This window comes from Polypterus senegalus, chromosome 11, assembly GCF_016835505.1.
Source record: "Polypterus senegalus isolate Bchr_013 chromosome 11, ASM1683550v1, whole genome shotgun sequence".
NCBI lineage: Eukaryota > Metazoa > Chordata > Cladistia > Polypteriformes > Polypteridae > Polypterus > Polypterus senegalus.
In genome coordinates this window covers 77,254,992-77,278,075 of record NC_053164.1, presented here as the reverse complement: position 1 = coordinate 77,278,075, position 23,084 = coordinate 77,254,992, and the positions used below count along the sequence as shown (strand labels likewise).

Here is a 23,084-nt window from a genome sequence, read left to right as displayed (position 1 = left end):
TTCTTCATACTCTTCTTCACAGTGTTGTCGGCCATAGCAGCATACACCGCAGCTTGCTGTTCAAGGTATCTTTCCATCATATCATGAGAGGAGTTCCACCTAGTTGGAACATCTTGAATGAGTTTTTTTTCACTAAGCTGCAGCAATTGCTGTTTTTTCTTAAACACATTGCATCCTGTTGTGCTTCTGTGAAAGAAGGAGACAATTCTTCTCATCTTTGCCAGGAGATGGGAAACCTTCTGCACTGCCATTCCTTTCTGAGCAGCTATATTAATAGTATGCGCAAAACATCCGATTTGTGGCCCCAGCCCAGCAGCTGTGACAGCATTAACTATGTTCTTAGCATTGTCAGTAGTTACAGGTATTGTCACATTTGGTCGCACTAACTTCCAATCTTCCACAGCTTCTGACAGACCTTTGGCTAAGTCGTCAGTGGTGTGACTTTCGACCAGGCGTGTCTGCAAAACACAGTTTTTCATCTGCCATTCCGGATCAATGTAATGTGCGGTGACAGTCCAGTAGCTCTGTGTAGCTCTTGACGTCCAGCCGTCTGAGGTCAGAGCAACAGCGGGTGCTGCTGACACTGCAGTCTCTAATTTAGCTTTTGTCTCCTTGTACAAAGCAGGAACTGCGGTATCGGTGAAATAAGTTTGTGAAGGAATACTGTAACGGGGCTCAAGTACTCTCAGCATTTCCTGAAACCCGGTGTTTTCTACAACAGAAAAGGGTCGCATGTCGACAGCAATAAAAGTTGCAATTGCCCTGTCAATTTCTTTTGCCCTCTTAGAATCATGTGCTAACGGCTGTCTAAATGACTCGGGTAAAGTTTGTAGCATGCGTGCTTGTTGTTGTTTTTGTCTGCTTCCACTTGTCTTTGCACTAGGGTGATGTCGGCGTAAATGCGCAGTCATATTTGTTGTGTTCCCACCGATGTAATTAAGCATTGCGTGGCACATCCGACATACTGTTGTAGTTTTGTCCACAACACGCTTACCATCAGGGTCATACTTCACATGAAAGCCAAAATAGTTCCAAACGCCAGATTTCAATGACAGTGGAGGAGGTTCAACTTCGGGTGGCGTTGAGGCAGTTGCCATGCTGCATCAAGCTTAACTTCTGTCTCGCTAGCTTGAGTGAATGCATGTGGGCGGCGCTCAGTGGATCTGCGCTCGACAATGCAGCCTAGGCGGAGTAGTCGAACGCAGATCCACTGAGCTCTCAACACAGACGGCATAGTCAGAAGAAAAGCTGAAAAAATTAATATATAATTTTGTATCGTTCAATACATATGCGTACCGAACTGAAAGCACTGTATCGAACGGTTCAATATCAATACATGTATCGTTGCACCCTTAATATTAATGGCTAAAAGTTTGTCATAAAACTGTATTTTGATCTTTTAAACTGTCAAAAGTTGTTTTTCCAACTAAGACAGACAGAAATTAATTTGTCATGAACAGACTTTGATATATTTGTGTTCTCCAACCCACCCCCTCAGGTGAGCTGGTCACACCAAGGCCTATTTATTATCAATTGCCATTTTTGATGATTTTCAAAAAGCAAGTTTTAAGTGTGAATGGTCTTTTCTGCATGATAGCAAAACACATAATGACTAAGCTTTGTTGCTAGTCGTATGTTTTCCTGAACAAAAGACATGGAGTATTCTGAAAAGCTAGACCCTGAAATTTCCCAGATCAAGAACTAGAATAGCATAGTTGATGAAAAATTCCTAGCTTTGCATGTGTGTGCGTAAAGGTGTACAGAAGGCATGTAAAGCCATAAAATATAAGAGTAGCATGTGGACAATGATGTGTACAAGTATGTCTCGTTTCTTTTTTAAGTTTACAAGTCTGGAAAGTGTCTGTTAATTGGACATTTTGTCAGATAAGGAGACTTGAATACTTTCCAACAAACCCTTTGACGAATTTCCACCAAGGCCATTCACGGTCCACTTTACAGATTGAGCAGGTAATCCATTCAAATGGCAGTGAATTTGCAGTAAAAACTGATGTGTGATTTTTTTTTTTTTTTTTTTCTTGTGGAAAATGTAATGTTGGTAGAAGTTTTGGGAACAGGAATATGTCTTTTGAACCCTGACATATTTTCTATGCCCATGCTATCATTTTCCCTTTTTTTAGTAATGTTTGTGCCTCAGCTGTGTCTTCGTGACTTTCTGTAAAGTTCAAGTAAGCAACGAATTCTGCTGATTTCCAGTGGGTGCGCTCCATACTGTAGACTTCACAAACAAAACAGAAAATGCTTTATTTGAGCTACCTGCCACCATATTTTGTGTCTTTGACAAAAGAATAATTTTAACACTGGTTCTCTGTAGGGCATTTGATGATAAGTATAGTCGTCGTGAAGAGTACCGTGGCTTCACTCAGGAATTCAAAGAGAAGGAGAGCTATAAACCGGATGTAAAGATCGAGTATGTCGATGATACAGGACGCAAACTGACCCCAAAAGAGGTGAGTGTGAGAGCTGCAGTTTGTACCTCATTTTGTATTGTCCAGTCAAGAGTAGTGCCCAGAATTAATCCAATGTTCACGTGCTTATAGGACAGATGGGAAATGAGAGGTCCCCAGTGGGAATTTCACATTAATGCCCATTAAGTGGGAAAAATCTAATTAGCTGAGTTATGGTTAGCTGTTGACCTGTCACCTCATTTAATAATCTAAAATAGATAATAAAGAAGTGTGTCAGTGGTTGCACCGTATTTGGATCACTGCAATACACACATGGTATATTTCTATATAATCCTTCTATTTTTATGAAGAAAATTACAGAAGTTCTTAATTGCTTTTTAAGTAGTTCACGTATCAAATCAACAGCATCCTCCTAAATCGCAGATTGGAAATTCATACGAACAAAGCCAGGTGGAAAAGTGAGATGTCAGAAATGGCAACTGCAGCTGGCCTGTATGTATACTCGGAGAAACAGATTTGCGATGGGGAAAAAAATGCTGTTGGGGAAAGCTTAATAATACAGAAGAAAAACCAAAGTGACCGAAAAGCTGGGCACCACTTTTAGATTTCACTTTGTAACCTTGGTCTGTACTTATACTGCAATATTATCTCTGTATGAATAAAAATAGCCTTGTCCTACATCACTTATCCTGAATGATTCCTGAAAATTATTTGATTAGTCCAGCTCACTGATCTTTTATTTTTAGTAGTTTATTATTTACAGATGTAATGCAAACACTTCATTGTAATTTAAAGCATCATTATGAAACAGACATAGTTAAAGGGATTTTAATAGCAACTACCAGCTAGAGAGAGAAGATTAAACTAAAGAAAACACTGCTGGACCAAGAGAAGGTTATGGACCAGAATAAATGCATAATATAAATCCTAAAAATCCAGTTCACTAGACTACATTAGATTAGATAAACATTAATTCCAAGGGGAAATGTAGATGCATATAGCAGCAAAAACATGATCCAGACTTCACAAGAGAAATAATACAACCAGTAGATGGATACATAAATGTACTTTGTGAAGAAATTAGTAAATGAACATAAAGAGAGTAAGAATTAAGATTGGGGATGTAGGGAGGAACCATTGAGTTACCTGGTAGCAGCGGGCAGAATAAGATCTCCAAGGCACTTCTTGGCACACCATACAGGAAGGAGTGAGACTGCGACTAAAATTGCTCCAGGTGAGGAAAACTGGAGGAGATGGATAGGATTTTTTATGATGGCATCCATTTTTACTACCATTCCACAACAGCTTCCATTGTGTCCAGGGTTAGCCCTGTGATGGACCAAGCTTTCCTAATAAGTTTGTTTAGGCATCCTGCGTTTTTTGATCCCCAGTGTAGAACAGTCATCTGGCTGTTATGGATGGCTAGAATATTTCCAGCAGCTTGCTGCATACATCAAAAGACCTGAGCATCCTCGGGAAGTACAATCTGCTCTCTCCTTCTGGTGGTGTGTGTATAGTGTGCTGTGCCAAATCAGAAGGGACAACTAAATTCCACCGGGCACAGGGGACCTATATGATGGGCAGATGAATTTCAGATGTTTTGCATGCGCACCTTTTGTTTTAAAGACCAGTTGTGTCGTATTCAGCCCTTTGTTCATTATTCTGGCACAAGCGTAACCAACCTCTCATTGAAATTCACCATTTGAAATATACGGCTATCCTATCAACAGCGCCGTGTACATAGAAATATTTTCCTTTGTGCGTCTTCAAGTCTGACTTCAATTTTGCTGTGGTGGATATAAACCAGCCTTTATGCGGCTCAGAGATCTGCAAGGGGAGCCCATACCGACACATCTGCTTAATAATATAAAAAAAAAATCACCTTTTGCATCTGTTAAAAGTATAATTAGTTTAAAGTCTCAATGGTTTCATTCACAACTGGTGAACTAAGTAGAAATGGTAATCGCCAAAGCCTATTTTTGGTTGCATTTGAGACCATTTTAGTTGCAGTCTGGAGCCCTGACAAGACCACAGGCTGGGCCACTCAGAGGTTGCTTCTGGGCCGCGTGTGACCTGTGGGCCACCATTTGAGTAGGCCTGCTGTAGAGGGTCATTGTGTTCTGAAACCAGGGACCAGACTCTCAAGGGTCTTCTTCACATATGATGTAAGACCACCAGGTCTGAAGTACTTTTGTTGGTATTGGGACCACATAGGATGTTTTCCACAGCTGGGGAACCTTCTGCCAACTTGGGGAAAGGCAGAGTAGGTGCTGAAGGACCCCCCAGAGGTGGCTGGTACGTGTGTTGGCCTTAAAGCCTTGCTTGTGAAGAGTGTCCGTAGCTCTCGTCTCACTTAATCACCAGAGACAGACAGACGGACAGACAGACAGTTCATGGACGTATGTATTGAATTTCTTATATTGTACTTTATCCTGGCCTGCGTAAACTGGATTATATATTTACTACACATTTGTTCTCATTGCTTTGTTATATTATGAAGGCTTGAATGCAACTCTATTTGCATGTATTTATTTTTGTGTTTTTTAGTACTGCATTTTTTTAATTTATGATTATAAATAAATAGTGTACATTTATATTAAAAACTCTTCAACAGTACATATATTAAAATTATTTAATTTTTTTGCTACCAGTTGTGAAAATGAAACGCATTTGCTAGAAAAACCTGACGGATCTGCAGAGTTTTAGCAATGCTCACTCTTAGAAGTTGGCATTGGCATGATAACTGCACAACAAATGTAACGTTCTACATTAACGTTCTGCTTTCCAGGCATTCCGGCAGCTTTCACACAGATTCCATGGTAAAGGATCAGGTAAAATGAAGACAGAAAGGAGAATGAAGAAGCTAGAAGAAGAGGCGGTGAGTTCTGACGTCGTCATCCATACTATATTGCTTTTCGATTTGTCCCCCTTTGGTGAATGGACCCATCCACCTTTCAATTTATTTTTTTGATGTAGCACAGTGCCTGCCTTTTTCCTTATCGCCCAATTTAAACGGATCACATTTTAACTTTATATTAATGCATACTTCCGTGGCCTTGAAAATTTCAGCTTTTGCCTTTGTATTTATAATGGCTTTACTTTATTGCCAGGACTAAATATAATCATTTCTGCTGCAATTGTGATATAAAATATTCAGTTGCTCATTCATGAGGATCACTTAGAGATTAAAGGCAGCCTGACCCATTTCATGGTTCAGATCACATAAATAGTTAGATATGGGCAGTTAGATTCGCACAAGGTTTGTGTTATGGCCACCATACACTGTATGGTCAAAAGTATTGGGACACCAGACCGTTGCACCAACAGGGACTTTAAAATACATAGACTGTAACATGGAGTCAGACTCCCCTTTGCAGCTATAACAGCCTCAGCTCTTCTTGGAAGGCTTTCCTCAAAATTTGGAAGTGTTTCTGTGGGAATTTACGTCCATTCATTCTGTAGAGCATTTGTGTGATCAGACACCGGTGTTGGACAAGGAGGCTGAGCTCGCAATCTCCGTTCCAGTTCATCCCAAAGGTGTTGGATGGGGTTGAGGTCAGGGCTCTGTACAGGCCCATCAAGTTCTTCCCCACCAAACTCCTCGAAACGTGTCTTTATGGACCTTGCTTTGTGCACTGGAGCACAGTCATGCTGGAATAGAAAAGGGCCTCCACAAAGTTGGAAGCATCGTGTGGCCCAAAATGTCTTGGTGTGGTGAAGCATTAAGATTGGCCTCCACTGGAAGTAATAACCATAATAATGGATGGATTGAATGTGCAAACACTAGTAGGTTTTCACAACTAGAACTTGACATGAAAGGAGAATCGCCACAAACGTAACAAACATGTTGGGTGTATTCAAGCACAAATGCCTGTCCCATATAACTTTACTGTTGAATTCTTGATATTTATTTTGGAGAAAAAACATTTCCACGTGTTATCACTTTGATGCTTACCGTCCATCCATGCATTATTCAACCTGCTATATCCTAACTACAGGGTCACGCGGGGTCTGTTGGAGCCCAATCCCAGCCAACACAGGGCACAAGGCAGGAAGCAAACCCCGGGCAGGATGCCAGCCCACCGCAGGGCACACACTAGGGACAATTTAGGATCGCCAGTGCACCTAACCTGCATGTCTTTGGACTGTCACCTTGTAATGGTGCCCATACGCACGTCTTGTAAATTTAAGCCCTGACCAGACTGTCTTTGTACAGACATCAATCTTAGAAATAACGGCCTCCCCTCCATTGCTGTAAAAGTATTCCCAAATTAACAAAGATGTCGCTGTACTTCTATGTATGGATGGAACACCCAAGAGAAATCCCTAGCAACTGTTTTGCATGGCAATCAAGTTCAAGACATCATACAGGATATGCTACTGAAAAGAATTCTCCAGATTGTTGATTTAAACCAACCTTTTAAGTATTTGCGACCCGAGTTTTCATAACAGTTTTAATCGCTCCCCAAAACGTTTTTTTGAAAGGAGCCCACTAATACTAATTTGTTCTTTTTTAATTAATATATATCATAGATGCACATTTTATTATACCTACTTAACTTTTATCGACATTTATCTAACTCTTATTTTTCTAGTATCAGAATGTAGTTTAAGTTAATTTGTTTAGATTTCAATAGATATTTTTCATATTTTTGATTCTTGTTTTCACGTTTGTGCCCCCCTTTTTGTTATTTTGTACCCCCCGCCCCACAGATTGAGAACCACTGCTTTAAACTCTTCAAAAATATGATTAATCCTCTTGAAGGAAAAAAAGAGCATGGAGGTTGTTGGCTTTCACTCCATTTGTTTCTTAATCCTTTGCCATAATGTTAATCAAAAACTATTTTTGTCTTTTTTGCCGTTGGTTGCTCATGCTGTCGTTGCCAGTGCTCATCTAAACTGTAATGGCTTTTGATTATTTGCATGCAGCTGCTGAAGAAGATGAGCTCTAGTGATACTCCGCTGGGTACGGTTGCACTTCTGCAGGAGAAGCAGAAATCCCAGAAGACTCCCTACATTGTCCTCAGTGGCAGCGGCAAGAGTATGAATGCGTAAGTGTGTTTTTCTTGTAAAGACCACAAATAAGTGAACGCTTTGCTTTTATTTGATTGGTTTTATTTGGAGAGCTCTAACGTTACATTTTTCTTTCTTTTTTTTTCCCCCCACCCAATAGGAATACAATTACAAAGTGAGTTTGAACTTGTGACGTTAAGGGCTTCGGAAGGCATATTGCCCTACTTTGCCTGCTATCTTGACAATTTGTTGGATTTCTCCAAAATTTTGAAAGCAAGACTGTAAATAAAAATTAAAGCAATTTCCACTGTATAGATGTTGGAGTAAATAATATACCCACCAACGATCTACTTTAAGTGTTAAATAGTTTTGCTTTGTTATGTTTTTGAGGGGCCATTCTTGGAACAGTTCCACTTAAAGTACCCTTTTCAATGGGGGGTGGCAGTGCTTTGTTTTCTTAGCTGCTTTGGAGAGCAGAACACACACAAGTAAGGCTCGTGAAGGCGCCGCAGGTAGGCAGGTTGATGTGTAGCTGATGGTGAATGTTACGCAAGACGGCTACAGATGTCCAGGAATCCTGTAAGTTTGCGTGTGGACAGCTTTGTGTTGGATTGACGTAAAACCGGAGTTTCTCTGGAGTTAAACCCACATAAAACTAAACTCTGTGATGGTGTTGTGTGACAGTAACAAGGTTCTGCTTTCATTCCTGGCTAAAATTATTACATTTTAATGTATTTTGTACAGCTGTAGAGTGAAATAAATTAAGGTCATTATAATTGAGAATTGTAGCGTTTTTCTTATAACCTCTTAAAGCACTTGGCCTACTCGTGCCTCTCAGAATCCTGGCTTTGATTTCTGGTCAGTAGTGTTGGTATATTCTTGTTTTTTTCACATTTCAAAGACCTTCATGTTGCATCTCACAATCTATTCTTTGTATTTCTGAATCCAAGTCAGGGTCTCGGTGACCAGAGCCTCTCCTAGAGTACAGGGTGCAAGATAGGAATGGGTTATGGAAAGCAGCTGACACTCCCAAATCGTACAGAAAGTGCAAATAGTGCAGTGCATAGCTTTGTCCCAATAAATAAATCTCTCTATTATACAAAAAAAATCTTGGGACGGGACAAGACTTTTTCAGAGAGATAATTTCATGTCCCATGAGATGAGACTTTGTGCCAGCAGATGAACTGAAAACCTAACAGGTCCAAGCGTGGAAATAAGACAAAATAGAACGTTGTAAAGAGATTCAAAAACGTTGATACGATACACAGGCAGAGCAGGTTAGAGATTATGAAAGTACTAAAATTCAAAAGTCTCAAAAAACTGATAGTAAAGATTGCATTAGTGCTAACAAATGGAAATTATTACTCGGGTTAATAACAGAACAGCGAAAAGAGATCCACTATATGGACAAAGGTGATATGATAGAAGTATGAAGATGTTGGTCAGAGACTTGTAGATCCTCTAATTTGTGTTGCCATCAGGCTTTAAGAATCATGACATGATTTCTGGGGCTTCCACATTACAAAGTCGAGGGTCACAATGTCAGACTGATGCTGGGGTCTTGAGGTATTGAAGTGCTCTGATTTAAGAGTGGGTGATGTGTGTCATTTCCCCCCTTGTAGCTTTCAGTACCAAGACCAGGAGCTGGAGGTTGGCAGCCCCATCTTCAGTTGTCCATCCATCCTACTGGTTAGTGGTGCTATTGGCGTGGCCCATCAATTGCTTGTTTGCATAAAGCCCCCCATTAGTATAGCTCATGTACCTTAACATAACATTAATACTGATGAATACCATCCATCCATCCATCCATTTCCTAACCCGCTGAATCCGAACACAGGGTCACGGGGGTCTGCTGGAGCCAATCCCAGCCAACACAGGGCACAAGGCAGGAACCAATTCTGGGCAGGGTGCCAACCCACCGCAGGACACACACAAACACACCAAGCACACACTAGGGCCAATTTAGAATCGCCAATCCACCTAACCTGCATTGTGGGAGGAAACCCATGCAGACACGGGGAGAACATGCAAACTCCACGCAGGGAGGACCCAGGAAGCGAACCCAGGTCTCCTAACTGCAAGGCAGCAGCGCTACCACTGCGCCACCGTGCCGCCCCACTGATGAATACAAATTTGACAAATGCATGTTTGCTAGTTTTCTTGTTTCAACATTACCAAATTACAATCAAATCAGTATTTAGTATTTCTATTGTTGGGAGTTTTTACCCCTAAATATTGATATATTGGAATGTCCTTTCTTGGTAGATCCTGGAGTGTCATAGATGTTCCATCCTGCCAAATTTCAGCTTTTTAACTAAAACACTAGGAAATAGTGTTTTGGTGGTAGGGAGTGAATCAACTTTGAACTCTAGATATTGGAGATTAAAAAGTAAAAGATGCCACACTATGTTCTACTTCCCATAAGTATGAAATACTAATAAAGACAAAGTGGGGCACTGACATTCCATACAGTGGTGTTAAAATATTTTTGATCGCTTACAAAACATTTTTTAAACAATATACATACAAATAAAAGTTTAATAATGTGTCCACATGCCACCTGGTCAGAGAGGGATCATTAAGATTCTTTTCTTGAAACAACAAATTTTGTGTTTTGCCAATTCTGACGAGGAAGGTCCCAAACACTGCGTTAGGCTCTGAGGATTCTGCAGTAGTATGGAAGTGTAGCCTACAGGTTTGATTGTTTCTGTGCTGCATAACGCCATTTTGTACACATTCTCAAATCATGGGCATCATACTTTGGAATCCTTTATCCCTACAGAGTGGTAACATCCTCATTGAAGTGCTTTATTGGATTTTCTTTCTGGTGCCAGTTTTATTTCTATCAACTCTAAATAACCCACAAGAGGGAGAAATGGTGTGGTAAATATGGCCAACAGAGTGATTTCAGAAAATAACCTGCAACAAAAATAATTGTTTGAAATACTAAAAAAATGCATTTTTATTATAAAGTATACTTTAATTCATTAACATTTTGTCTGTTACAGACAGAAAGTACATTTACTTTGAAATATATTTATATACAGAATATACACTTTTCTCTTCGAGAAATTAACAAGACAGTTATCTGGCCATCAGATTGAGATAAAACTGAAATAATGTGCATACAGAAAGGATTATTTGTGAGTGGTTTCAATGATAATATAATGGACATCATCACTAAATCTTGGGCAAGCATGAAGTTCTTGCGAGTCCTGGATAAGCAAAGTAAAATGAGCGGCTCCAATACCCACAATCATATTGCAGGACCTAATCTATATAATTTACTTATTTTGCCTCCTCTTCTTGCCTTTCTTCCTCATCTTCGGTATCCTCTTCATTTGAGTCTTCTTCACTGTCAGAGTACTCATAATTGATTCGGTTTGTGTTAACAAAAAGGTCACTGTCATCCGGCTCGGACTCTGTATCATCAGTCTGGACATCATCTTCAGAACTTGTTCTGGTGTTATCTGCTTGTTTATGTCTTTATAATCAGAAAACAAACAACATCAGCGTGCCAGTCGTGTACCTCTAGCTGTGCACACAACCAGATGTTATAAAGTGTTGCCAGAATTTTGCACTAGAACCTCAGCTCAGTAAGCAATGGGACTAATGCATGTAAAGAACTCGCTTCAATACCAAATACCAGTCTAAATGACGTACGCTATACCTACTTCAAAGATTGCTACACTCTACAGGTTTTTTTGTTAAATGTTGATATCATTGATTACAACGAGGATACTTTTTTTTTTTTTTTTGTATAACACTATATGCATAAAAATCACAGCACCGAGCCTCATTTTTGTGGTAAGGAATATGTGGAAATGTACAAGCAATGAGGGTTCCTTTGGTACCTGGAGAATGCATTATGTCTGGATTGCTACAAATACTCCTACACCAAATGTCCACATTTAAGTGTTTGGTTTAATTTTTAGTTTCACAATGATATTCACAAAGAAAGTCTTTATGAGACCTGCCATTTACAAGCACTGCCAAAAGAACTCTTGCACGTTCCAGGATCAGCTCCCCATCTTCAGCTGCATAATGGGAGACCACGGCTGTTCCATTTATTAAATGTCTCCATAGACAGAGATGGTTGCAACTGTGCATAATCAACAAAGTTCATCTTGGGTGCAACATCAAGAGTGCAAGAAGCAGAAAAGGCAAAGACACAGTAAATGCTAAGAGTGCTAGAGAGCACAAGAAACGGGATTTCTGCCATTTATCTTTTCCAGTATGCATTTGTTAAAATGATTTATTCTGTAGGGTCTATGATATCTGTGTAAGGCACCTACAGATGACTAGGCAACTGATATTAATTAATTAATCAATCAGATTTATAAAAATAAAAAAGGGGTCTCCTACCATGCTGTTTCTGTGATTGGTTGGTGACATGTTTGCTATTAACCCTTTGAGCACTGGCAGCAGTGATTAAATTATGCATAATAGTTTCTAGTCCTCACATATGCAGACCTTTATTTCTGTAACACACCTTCTAAGCCCTCTTCTCCGGGGGGAGCTGGAGCCTATCCCAGCAAGCAATGGGTACTAGGCAGGAACAACATCTGGATAGGGCACCAGTCTTCCACAGACATAACAGATATGTTCCCAATAAACATTCTTGGCTAAACATTTTGTATTCAGCTACTTAAAGTGTTAATTCATATGTATACTGTTATTACAGTTTTTGTGCTGTTCAAACTGCAGTATAGCAGCCTCCACAAGTGCCTCTCAGAAAAATTACCATGACCCATGGTTTACAAGTGTCAAATAAAATCTGAAAATGATAATCAAAATTAAAAATATTTACCCATTTTGAGAGGATCCATTCTGCAAATTCTCTGAAAATCCTTCAGGCCTGAGTGGAATGAAGTAAAATTGGTATTAAATGTAACTACTTAAGGCTAGCCATAAAATAAGTATCTTGAAAAAAGGTGGAGCGTGGTGACACAAACACTATGGAATATAACCAAATGTATGCTCACAAAATGAAACTGAATGCCAGTGTCACTAATTCATTAAACAAGGGTAACCTATAAAAATATAAAACCAGTTTTAGGACAATAAATCTGACTGCTCAAAAGCATCAGGCCCATGGAATGGACCATGTGGCGCTTGCTGATCATATTAATTCATTATTTATATATATAACAGATAAGTCACATGAATTGCATGCCAGTGTAATTTCTCATTCTAAGTGACAGAATATCAATAAAATATTTTAATGGTTCAATAACATATACTATTGAATTATGGCAAGTTTCTCTTTGTATTCTAAGAATTTCTTGCCTTGTCTTCTTTCTTATAAACTCATTAAATTACTGTCCTGCGAAGCTTATATTCAACCAGTTACTATTCAGCTATAGTTTAATTGCTAAAAAAGAGCTTTTATTCATGCATGCCACTACAAAGCACTATACAGTGGAGGAACACATCAACATTTTTTTTCAGTAAAAATATTTCCATTGAGGCTATTTACATGAAATTCTCACAAGAAATTGGTATTAAAACAAGAAATCCACAATTATAAAGAATTCGCTACATTAAATGCCATAAACCAAATAAACAACTCCAGTCCTAGAGTGCTACTGTGGCCGCAGGTTTTTGTTTCCTTAATTAGCGACCTATTTTGCTGCTAAATTACTTCCTTTGCCTTCATTTTAACTACTTTGTTCTTTAAGACTCAGTCCTCTGAACTGCCCAAACAGGAGTGAAGTGAAGTGAGCCATCACATGTCCAGCTAAGTCTGACAAATTTCACTCCAACCACTTTCTTAATTAGAGGCCGATTCTTGTTAATTAAATCCATAATTTAGTTCCAGAGTTTATTGCTGCTCTCATTCTGCCACCAGCAGACTGTGCAAAATCTGATTTTCTTTTTTCTAAGAACATCATCAAAATGTTTTGTGGATCTGAGCGCACTAACATTGCTGAAACTTTAATGTTTCTACATTTTCAGATACTGTAAGATGGACACAGGATGCTAATCATGTGCTGGCTTATTTTGTATCTGATTATTGTTTGGCTGCCAAGAACAAAAAGAAACAATTAAGGGTCCTGGGTCTTAAATAGTAAGTAAATTAAAATTAAGGTAAAATAATTAATTAGTAGCAAGGCTAGAATGAAAATCTGCAGCCACAGTAGTGCTCCTAGACTGGAGTTGGAGACCCCTGTATTGTATAATAAAACACTAAGGTCTGTTTGTGTTTCCAGTCCCTAACAAGCAATCTGACTGGACAGTTTGGCTTTGGTGATGCAAGAGGAAGTGTGAGTGTGAGAATGAGACACACAGAAAGGATTAAAGGTGTAGGAGGTACACCCTGAGTAGCCTTCAAAGTATAAACGCAGACGAGTGGCAAGCAAGGCACCTAGAAATGACAGAATCTGTGAAGCAGACTTTATGAGAATGTGTTTGAGAGAATGACGCTGATCAAGAGAGGCTCAGACACAAAGGGATACCAAAGAAAGGCACTGAAGGTACACATGGGGCAAGAAATAGCAAATGTTTCTGAAGCATATTCTATTACCTAACTTTGACAGGTCACATGGCTAATTTTATATAAAAGGTAAATGCTGCAGTTTAAAAAAACTGCAAGCAACTGAAACACTCCGTGTCTGTCAAGGACAAAGATCAACACTGAGGAGTAAATAGTTTGCTCAGTAATCCTCTGTTTATGCTTGCAACAGAAGATCATTGTTTGAGACCTCCAAAGGACTATATGTATGGACACAAGAAACCAAGAAACATATATAAAAGAAATTCAATATATACTACTTCCAGTTGTACTATAAGGTCTTTTAAGGGGGTCTTAAGAATATCAGTACGAATGATCAACTTTAGTTCTTCAGGTTAGATGAAGACAAAATATCTTTAGTAACCAATACTTGTAGTTCATTAATAACCACAATTATGCCAAAAAACATGTGGCAGGTATCAAACCACCACCATTTAAAACATTAACTGCCTCTTTGGCAAGTGAATATTTAAAACAACAACAAAAAATAAAAACACTACCTACACCCTACTCTTTTCAAATTAGCACCTAACAAATGCAGTAAACACCAGGGAGTCAATTGATCAATTATTCATATTCATTGCCTAGTTTATGTTACACCTGATTAAGCAATAGAAAGTAACGTATTTGTACCAATTAAGTGCTACAAAAACATTTAGAAGGTGCTACTCAACATATTCTAACCACCAAGCACATATTTAAGATTCCTTATTACTTTACAACATTCCAAAGTTTCTGGTCTTCAAGTAAATGGCAATCAACATATTACTTACCAAGCTCCCTCTTTTATCAAGTGACGGATGTGGTCTTTATACAAAATAAAGCTTATTTCTGCCTTTACTTTATCTCCCTCCTCAATTGGATCCACAATGAGGAAATCACCTAAAATAATTTTATTAAAACATAATTTTATTGAATTATCTTGTTCCATAGGAGAAAGAAAAAAATTAATAATGTAGCTACTTTGTGCCACACAGACTTCATATCTGTACAATACAGACACATGAATAATGAATGTAATGTTTCACTCTCACAGATATAATGATTAAAAAATGATGGCCTTGCAGAAGTCAAAATGATGTGAAATCCATGGCTTTAATTGAACAGTACAGACAGTCAGCTAAAACAAATACATTGTTTGTCTGTAATGTCTAGAACAAAACTGTGGGTGTACTATGCACAGAAAGAGCGAGCGAGCTATAAAAATACTAATAAAACCAGAACAAAAAATAAACCCAAAGAAGTGTAAATAGTGTACTGTACTGACAAAGCTCCAGACATAGCAAGCACAAAACTAAACCTACTATGGTTTGGAGCATCATAAGAGGGCCCAAACACACAGAAATAACACCAAAGAAGGAAAAGACAGATAATAAACCTGCAACAGATAAAATGTCTGTAAAAGCATTGTAAAGTGCTGAAACTCAATCCAAAAAAATGTGAATTGCCCCCTCAACAATCCACTGCTCTAGAATAGGAGACATTAGCTACAGAATGAGATTCTAACATACATTAAAATACATGTTACTTAACATGTCATCTTAAAAAACAAATTAAAAAAAAAAAAAAACAGTAACCGTGGCTGAATGAACCAAAACAAACAGCTATAGGAAGGACGTATTCCTGTCTCATTCTACCCCATGAAGATTCCCACAAAATCTGGCCTAAAGTGCCATTATCCGACCATGCCTCTGTGACCTTCCCCCAAGTCTTTTGTTTAAATAAACAAGCACGTGGACTCAATTTTTGATATTACCTCTCTTGATCCAAATGTTTTTTCGGAACTTTGTTGGCATGCTCACCAAAAAACGCTCCCCCTTTGCAGTTTCAACTTCATGAAGATTATTACCAGGTGTGCCCAATACCTAAAAAAAAATCAATACAAGGAAGGATATACATAACTATGAACAAAAGCTTAAGTAATTATACATGACATAAAAGACCTTGCATATCTTAGACTCAAGATTCTTCAAGATATTACATGTTTTTTGTCTAAAGTTATGTGGCTTCAAGCAGGAATTGTATTGCCCACATACAGCTCGTTTCAGTTTAGCAGGAGATTAAAACTACCAAGCAAATGTCACAGCAAGAACATACAGCATGTGCAATATGTGGTCAAAGAAAGACAAAAATGCAAGAAAAGCAAGTAGTGTTCATGAGGTAGTTAATAAAACGTAATGCACAGAAAATCACTTATACACCTCTGGAATTAAACTTCCTCTTAATGTGAATTACGCTGCCTGTCAAGCAGCATCTGCTTAAAAGCAAGCTGCTTTTTTGCTTCAGAAAGTGGACAACTGCTGGACAGCTCAACCAGTTTTTAGCAGTAGATAGCAGATACGATTTAGTACAGCAGGTAATGGCAAAGTGCAAGATCCACACATTTACACTATGTATAATGTAAAAATGGATGTTCATTACCAGGAAATGTAACTGCAACCAATCAAGTGTCAAAAGGTTTCTTTCCTACATTGCGTTGGAAAAACACAATTTTTATAACCACAAAACCTCTGCCTGGGGAAAAAAAATACATCTTAATAAATAAATCTTGAGCAGGGGGATCTTGCAGGTGCTACAAGATGTCAATCCATTATGGCATAGTGCGTTACCAATGATGATCTTGGCAACTGTGGTCCCAACTTCAGATCATTAACAAGCTCCTCCCGTGTAGTTTTGGGCTGATCCCTCTCCTTTCTCATGAACATCCTCACCCTGTGAGGCATGGAGCTTAAGACTGAGGGTGATTAATGGTCATTTTATATTTCTTCCATTTCCAAATAATTGCACCAACACTTGTCATTTTCTCACCAAGCTTCTTGCTGATGGACTTGTAGCCCATTCCAGCCTTGCGCAGGTCTACACTCTTGTCCCTGACGTTCTTTGACAGCTCTTTGGTCTTGCCCATGGTGGAGGAGAGTTTGGAATGGAAGAAACTGTGGACTGGTGTGCTTTGTACACATAACGAGTTGAGATCAGTAGTGTCTGTAATTGATCGAATGATTGTAATCTGTGGGCTACATGGGCACATGTCCAACCTATGGGAGCCAGAATTCTGGATGGGTTGTAGGGGATCAAAATACTTATTTCTCTCAATGACATGAAAATCAATTCATAAGTTTTATGCAATATTTTTTTCTGGATTTTTGGTTGATATTCGGTCTCTCTCCATTAAAAGGAAACTATCATAAAAATTAGAGACTGTTCACTTCTTTGTAAGTGAGCAAAACTTACAAATTCAGCAGGGGATCAAATACTTATTTCCCACACTGTATATCCCAACTAAAAATATACAAGTCAAACTCACTTTAAAAACAATAAATTTGCTTCTCACCCTTACAATCTGTTGCTGCTGTGTAGGAATAACATAATCACCCATGACCTCCTTCACAACATGCTTTCTTTTGGTGGCCTGTGACATTGTACTTGCGTTGTTGTCTTCAATGGAATAAAGGTTTTTGAGTGTCTACGATCAGCTTTAGTACAAAACCTTGAAATATGAAAATAAATAAATATTTAAATAACAGTATCATTTTTCCAGATGCTTACTTAATATGTTTGGAGAATATGATCATTATTAGTTAGACTGTACTTTTTGTTTATACTGCCTTGACAGAGCCTTTGTTTGTACAAACATTTACAGAACAACTCGCATTCAGAATAAAGCATGCTTCATAACAGTAACTATTGTCACATAGATATACCCCTGGCCACCCACATATGCATGAAAAATATCAAACACACAATTTCTTTCTTTCCAGTCTTTATCCTTTCTTAATGTTCCCACCTACGTTACTTAAAATAATTCATAATGTGACTTAAATTAAGATAAGGTAATGAGTAAAATTTGTGATTACAATTATATTATATAACTAAAATCTCCTAACCACTTAGTATATTTCAGTGTTGTGGGGGTCCCTGACTATCCAAGCAGCACAGCAAAAACTATTCCAGTCTACTGCAGGGCCATTCACACATCTCTCCATACTGGGCGAATTTGAGTCATCAGTTAACCTATATTGGCTGACTTTGCGGATGTGAAAGAAAATCCAGTACCAATATCTGTCCATACACAGGAAGATCATGTAAACTCTTCATATGCAACGGCTGCACATGGAATTTAAACTCCAGACTATCTCTGAGGCATTAAGCTCTAACCAATGTACCGCTGTTTTTACTGCTTGGAAGACAAATAACTGAAATCCAATCCAGTTCTGGTCGCATGTTCAGAAAATACGGCACCAAAACTATCCACTGGCAAACCCATAATCCACACACCCAGGACCATATAGGTAAAAAGAGACCACAAATCACAGGCTTCCAGATGTAAATGTATCTGCTCCTTTGGGTGTAACCAGCTACAGTAAATCACTCAAACTTCACCACCTCTCTCAGTTCCGGCACCCAATCCAATTCACGAGGCTGGGGTCGATTATCAATCTGAACACTTTAGGATTCTCTTTGTTACTAGGATGTGGCAAAGAACCTCCGCGACGCCAAAACCGTTATTAAATGCTTTTAGTAAAATAACTTTTTCATAACCCTGCTTAATCCAATCCAGAATACAGTAGTTAAAACCAAAACTGAAACTTTAACAGTAATCCCTTAGCTAAGGACTGCCACTACTGGTCACAAAAACGTTTAACCAAAGAAACAATCGGGATTTCTTTTCTTCTAAATTCCAATAAATCATATATTAAATTACCATCAGATTCGTATTTAAGTAGTATAGTAACTATATTCTAATAAAATAGCCAATTAACTGTTTTCATTCGCCTTTTCAGATGTCGCAATGCAAGAACAACCCCTGCAATAATCTCTGCGACTTGTCGGCACAGTTTAAAGAGGTAACTTAATTTTACTTGCTTTTGGTTACGTCGTTAGACTAGAAAACCGCAGCTAGACACGTTTTCATATTATACGTCCGATCTGCTCTTCCGGAATATTCTAGAAAGTAACTACATTTACTAAAAAATGTATCTTTACCAGGTTTTACGTCGCAACACATGTACTTCTGTAAATATGCCCAGTAAGACGAATAAAGTCCTTCCGTGAATAAAATAAGTGAAAGAAGATCGAACGTATACACACAACCGCTACCAACGCAACGAGAAAAATGAAGCGTGCTGTGTGAAACCTGCAAAAAAAATAATAATAAGCACTTCCTGCAATGAAAGAACTGTATCAAAGTAAAAGTCCTGTTAAGCGAGGTAATCATCGTCTTCCTGCAGCTGCATTTCTTAGCTCACCACTCCAAAAACTGGATTTCTTCTTTAACAAAGTAAAACAAAAAAGAAAAACGTTTTAATGTAATGCAGAGTTTGTACACTTTCCCGTAAATAACTCAAAAAATAGTAAACCAAAAAAGAAAAACGTAATGTAATGCAGAGTTTTCATAATTTAAATGTTTAAATAAGAATTGTGGAAGCAAAAAAACAGATTGATTCAAATCTACAGGCACACATTTATTTATAGAGCACATTCTCATTCATAAAAGAAGCCCTATGTGCTTAACAATAATAATAGCTAGACATATTTAAAAAAATAAATTAAACTCTTAAAAAAAACCATTTATTTATAATCCTAGAAAATCTTAATGTTATGTTTAATTACAAACTATGGTCAGATAGCCAGGGAGAACAGGTAAATAAAAACTCCACTTGTTGGAGAACATGGGTCAGATATTTGGGAATTTCCGTCACCACACTTCATCAACACTAATCCTGAAACACCCCTTCTTGTGTAGGCATAAGGGTTAATGTGGCTGTATCAGGAGCTAAGTAGCTATAAAATAATTCCAGTGGAATAAGAATGGGAAGTTTTCTTTTTAATTAAGTAACAGAAGTGTAACAAGAATGATACAAGAATATATTTAACCCGAACTGTCTTGATTCATATCTAAAGCAACACCGTTGCAAACCATTCATTAATAACAAATAACACAAAGAATTATCAGAAAAGGCGGTAATTATTTCTAAATAATTTATATAAAATATGTATAAAAAGTTTTAGCAAATATAAGAAAAAGCATATAAAAATTATGGCCATGTTCACTATATGATATTTGAATATATGTAAATGACTCTTATCACAAGGAAAATCAAAGTAAAACAAGCTAATGAATGATAAACTAGATACTTAAATAAATATACTTAAATTCATTTCGCTTTTTTTCTTTCTTATATATATTTCAATAGGTTTTAATTGCACAATGGAAAAAAATTGTTAAGATTCGTAATATTTTCAAGCTTTGTGCAATTAAAACTGCTTTAAAAAGTCTCATAGATTTTCAATCCTCGTCTCTGAATAGGCTGACTGCCTTGATACTGCAGTCAGAAGCTTGGGGCTTTTACTCTTTTGAATTTCAGACAGAGCTCAAGTGGGTGGGACAAATTGCACCGACAGGCTTCACACAATTGGCCAGAATTACAAGTAACACTTCCTGTCCACAAATAATAAAAGCACGGACTGTCCTCTGGTACTTCAATGTTTTGGTTCCGTATTTTATTTTACGCTTGTCTACTCGTGTCAACCGTTTTAAGAGTACAGTATAGCCATGCATTTACTTATTTATTTTCACATGCTCTTAATAGCATGCAATTAATAATGTAATGTGTTAGTTGTAGTTTTACATTGTTTGAAAGAACATCTTTAATCCTAGAAAAAAATCGTTAAAAATTAGTTAAGACTTGTGGCATGATCCCTGACAGACTAATGAACGTTTCATTCCATGTAACTTTATGTAATGTACCGTGCAGTTCACTGTACCAAAACTCCCTGCACTAATCCTTTGGTTAAACTTACGTTCTACTCAGTACGCTGTCTCATAACTGTTAGTGATCAGGTGGTATCATCATCAAATGTAGAGAAATTTGGCCACATGGTCATAGGTGAACAAGGGGTAAAGAAGTATGCTGAGCACACTACCCGTGGAGTGCTTGTGTTGAGGGTTAGCATGGAGAAAGAGATGCTGCCTAACCAAACATACTGAGGTCTGCAAGTTTGGAAGTCCAAAATCCAGCTGCAAATGGTGCCACTAAGTTTCAAATTGAAGAGTTATGAGGACTCTGACATAGCAGCATTTTTCATGCAGTTGTACCAGGATGATGTGAAGTACAATGGTTATGGCATTCTTTATGTACTGGTTGTGATGATATACAAATTGTAGATGGTCCAGGTTATCAGGAGTATTCTATTTTGTGTGTCCTGCACGAGTCCCTCAAAGCAGTTCATCATGTTCAGTCGTTCAGACAGTTCACCTTTGTTTTCTTTGGCAAAAAGATCATTTTTGTCCCATCGAAGCAGGAGGGGGCCACAGATTCTGTTACCAAATGATTAAAGATGTCACTGAAATTCCATCCAGAGAGCTGTTAAAGAAACAGGGATTATTCTGAACTGAACCCAAGAGTATTTGATAAGCAGAGTTTTCTTACAATAAGGAGGTATTGCTAAAATATCTGAGCTAATGAAACAGGTCCATAAAAACATCTATCATGAATAGCATCTTGACTGGAATCATTTGTGGATATTCTGAGTTAGGAGAGATATACTGTACTGTATGTGAATCACAATTTTGCCTTCAGTCAGTCTGTATATTTAGCACAAATTGAGGAAAAGATGCATTTTACCTAGGATTGACTTCCATTTATTATCTTAAAATTTAGCTGAAAGGACTTTCTCAGATTATTTTAGACATGCCCTTTTTTGCTGGTATAGTTTGTAGATACTAACTATATTTTTGTTGTGGCTAGAAAGTTCTATACTAGATTTTTAGTTTTTTTTTCAGAAAAAGTAGGCATTTCTTTTAACAAAGCCTCTGATGAAAGTATATTGTCAACATATACATCTCTAATTGACCTAAAGACAAGCATATTTCATCATGAGTGTTAACTATTATATTAAGTCTTCCTTCACTTTAGATATATTATCTTTTTATCCATGGCTTCTTCATATTCTAAATGGGCAAAGTTTAAATTTTTCAAAGAAGAATTTGTTGATATACATTGTAATGCACTGAAGAAGCTTTATGCATTTTTACAGAGGATATTCACAATGTTAATGCTACCAGTTAATGTAACATAAGAACATGGAACAATGAAGAAGCTTATAAAGACCTTCTTAACACATTCTGTCAGGTTACTAAAGTTGAATTTGTTCAGTTTAAAAAAAGATTTTAAATTTAAGATAATGCAAGGCTGTTCACAGGAAATCATACAATTTTATTTAAATTACTCTTGAACCCTGAGATTTTGTAGATATCCTCCAGTAAATTGGCCAAAGGAAGTGATCAGGAATATACAAAAATTATGTCATTTGTCAAAAGAGATACTCTTATTTAGGTTATTCTCTTATTATCCCGCGAATCCCTGATTGTTTTTACAAATAGATGGTGAGCCGTTCAATTGCAATAGCAAAGAAAATTGGTGATAAAGGACACTGCAATCTGGTTTTGCAATGAAAAATGAAGAAATCATAATATATTTACCTGAACTGAAGCACATGCCCTAAAGTGATTTTTTATTGATAATAAACATCTTATACAGTATAAAGAAAAAAGGATCTGACATCACGATACTTGACATGTGGCCATACCATAAGTAAACAAGATGGCAGCACCGGTGATTAACTACATAAAACTTCATGTCGTGCAAAAAAAAAAAAAACAAAATCAAAATTGGTGAAAAACTAACAGAAAAGCAATAACAGATTTACAATATCTTGATATACAAGAAACATGGAGCAGCTAGAAAGAATTAATATGATGGACATTCAGTATTACAAATACTATGAATACTTTTATCAGTTCATGTGCAGTATTTAGTAATACTTAAGCATTAATACAGAATTGGACTAAAAGTAATACTATTGAAACCATGCAATAATATTTTTGTTAATAATACTATCAACCAGATTATTAGTTATTATATTACTGAAATATATAACCTTAGTTAATATTGTGCAATTTTCGAAAAGAAAAAGTGCCTATAGATTAATAACAATAACAGTATTAATATAGGTCATAGTCAACACGAAAAATAGTAAAAAAAACAATAGTAAAGTTATTAATGAATAAGAGGCTTATACTATTAATACCTTTAGCAGTTCATATACAGTATATTGGAAATACTTAAGCA

At 37.4% G+C, this 23,084-nt stretch overlaps 2 protein-coding genes across 3 annotated transcripts in view; one reads left to right on the top strand and one right to left on the bottom strand.

Moving 5' to 3' along the window:
• Positions 1-8,215, top strand: part of sart1 (spliceosome associated factor 1, recruiter of U4/U6.U5 tri-snRNP) — a 28,887-nt gene extending 20,672 nt beyond the window's left edge. The window contains exons 17-20 of the mRNA XM_039769078.1: positions 2,333-2,468; positions 5,215-5,304; positions 7,356-7,477; positions 7,600-8,215. Coding sequence (XP_039625012.1) covers positions 2,333-2,468; positions 5,215-5,304; positions 7,356-7,477; positions 7,600-7,618 — 367 coding nt within the window. The 3' untranslated portion in view covers positions 7,619-8,215. The remainder of the gene's footprint in view (positions 1-2,332; positions 2,469-5,214; positions 5,305-7,355; positions 7,478-7,599) is intronic.
• Positions 8,216-10,413: 2,198 nt separating this feature from the next.
• eif1ad (eukaryotic translation initiation factor 1A domain containing) lies at positions 10,414-19,109 on the bottom strand. 2 transcript variants are annotated; one of them, XM_039769077.1, is made up of 6 exons: positions 18,817-18,882; positions 17,285-17,440; positions 15,710-15,818; positions 14,727-14,835; positions 12,250-12,297; positions 10,414-10,923 (listed from the first exon to the last, which is right to left on the bottom strand). In XM_039769077.1, exons 2-6 carry the CDS (start codon positions 17,369-17,371, stop codon positions 10,728-10,730), a joined length of 549 nt encoding a protein of 182 aa, XP_039625011.1. In that variant the 5' UTR covers positions 17,372-17,440; positions 18,817-18,882; the 3' UTR covers positions 10,414-10,727. The 2 variants fall into 2 exon arrangements, with proteins under 2 accessions (XP_039625011.1, XP_039625010.1); XM_039769076.1 differs by lacking the exon at positions 18,817-18,882 and adding an exon at positions 18,937-19,109 and having other exon boundaries at positions 10,416-10,923.
• Positions 19,110-23,084: the final 3,975 nt, after the last annotated feature.

Bases quoted from the DNA above. Each gene is read 5' to 3' on its own strand.
- eif1ad (XM_039769076.1), bottom strand. From the start codon at position 17,371: ATGTCACAGGCCACCAAAAGAAAGCATGTTGTGAAGGAGGTCATGGGT. The intron at 15,819-17,284 runs GTGAGAAGCAAA...ATTTTTTTTTAG, and splicing joins AGCAGCAACAGATTGTAAGG to GTATTGGGCACACCTGGTAA. The intron at 10,924-12,249 runs GTAAATATTTTT...CTGATTATAAAG, and splicing joins AATGGATCCTCTCAAAATGG to ACATAAACAAGCAGATAACA.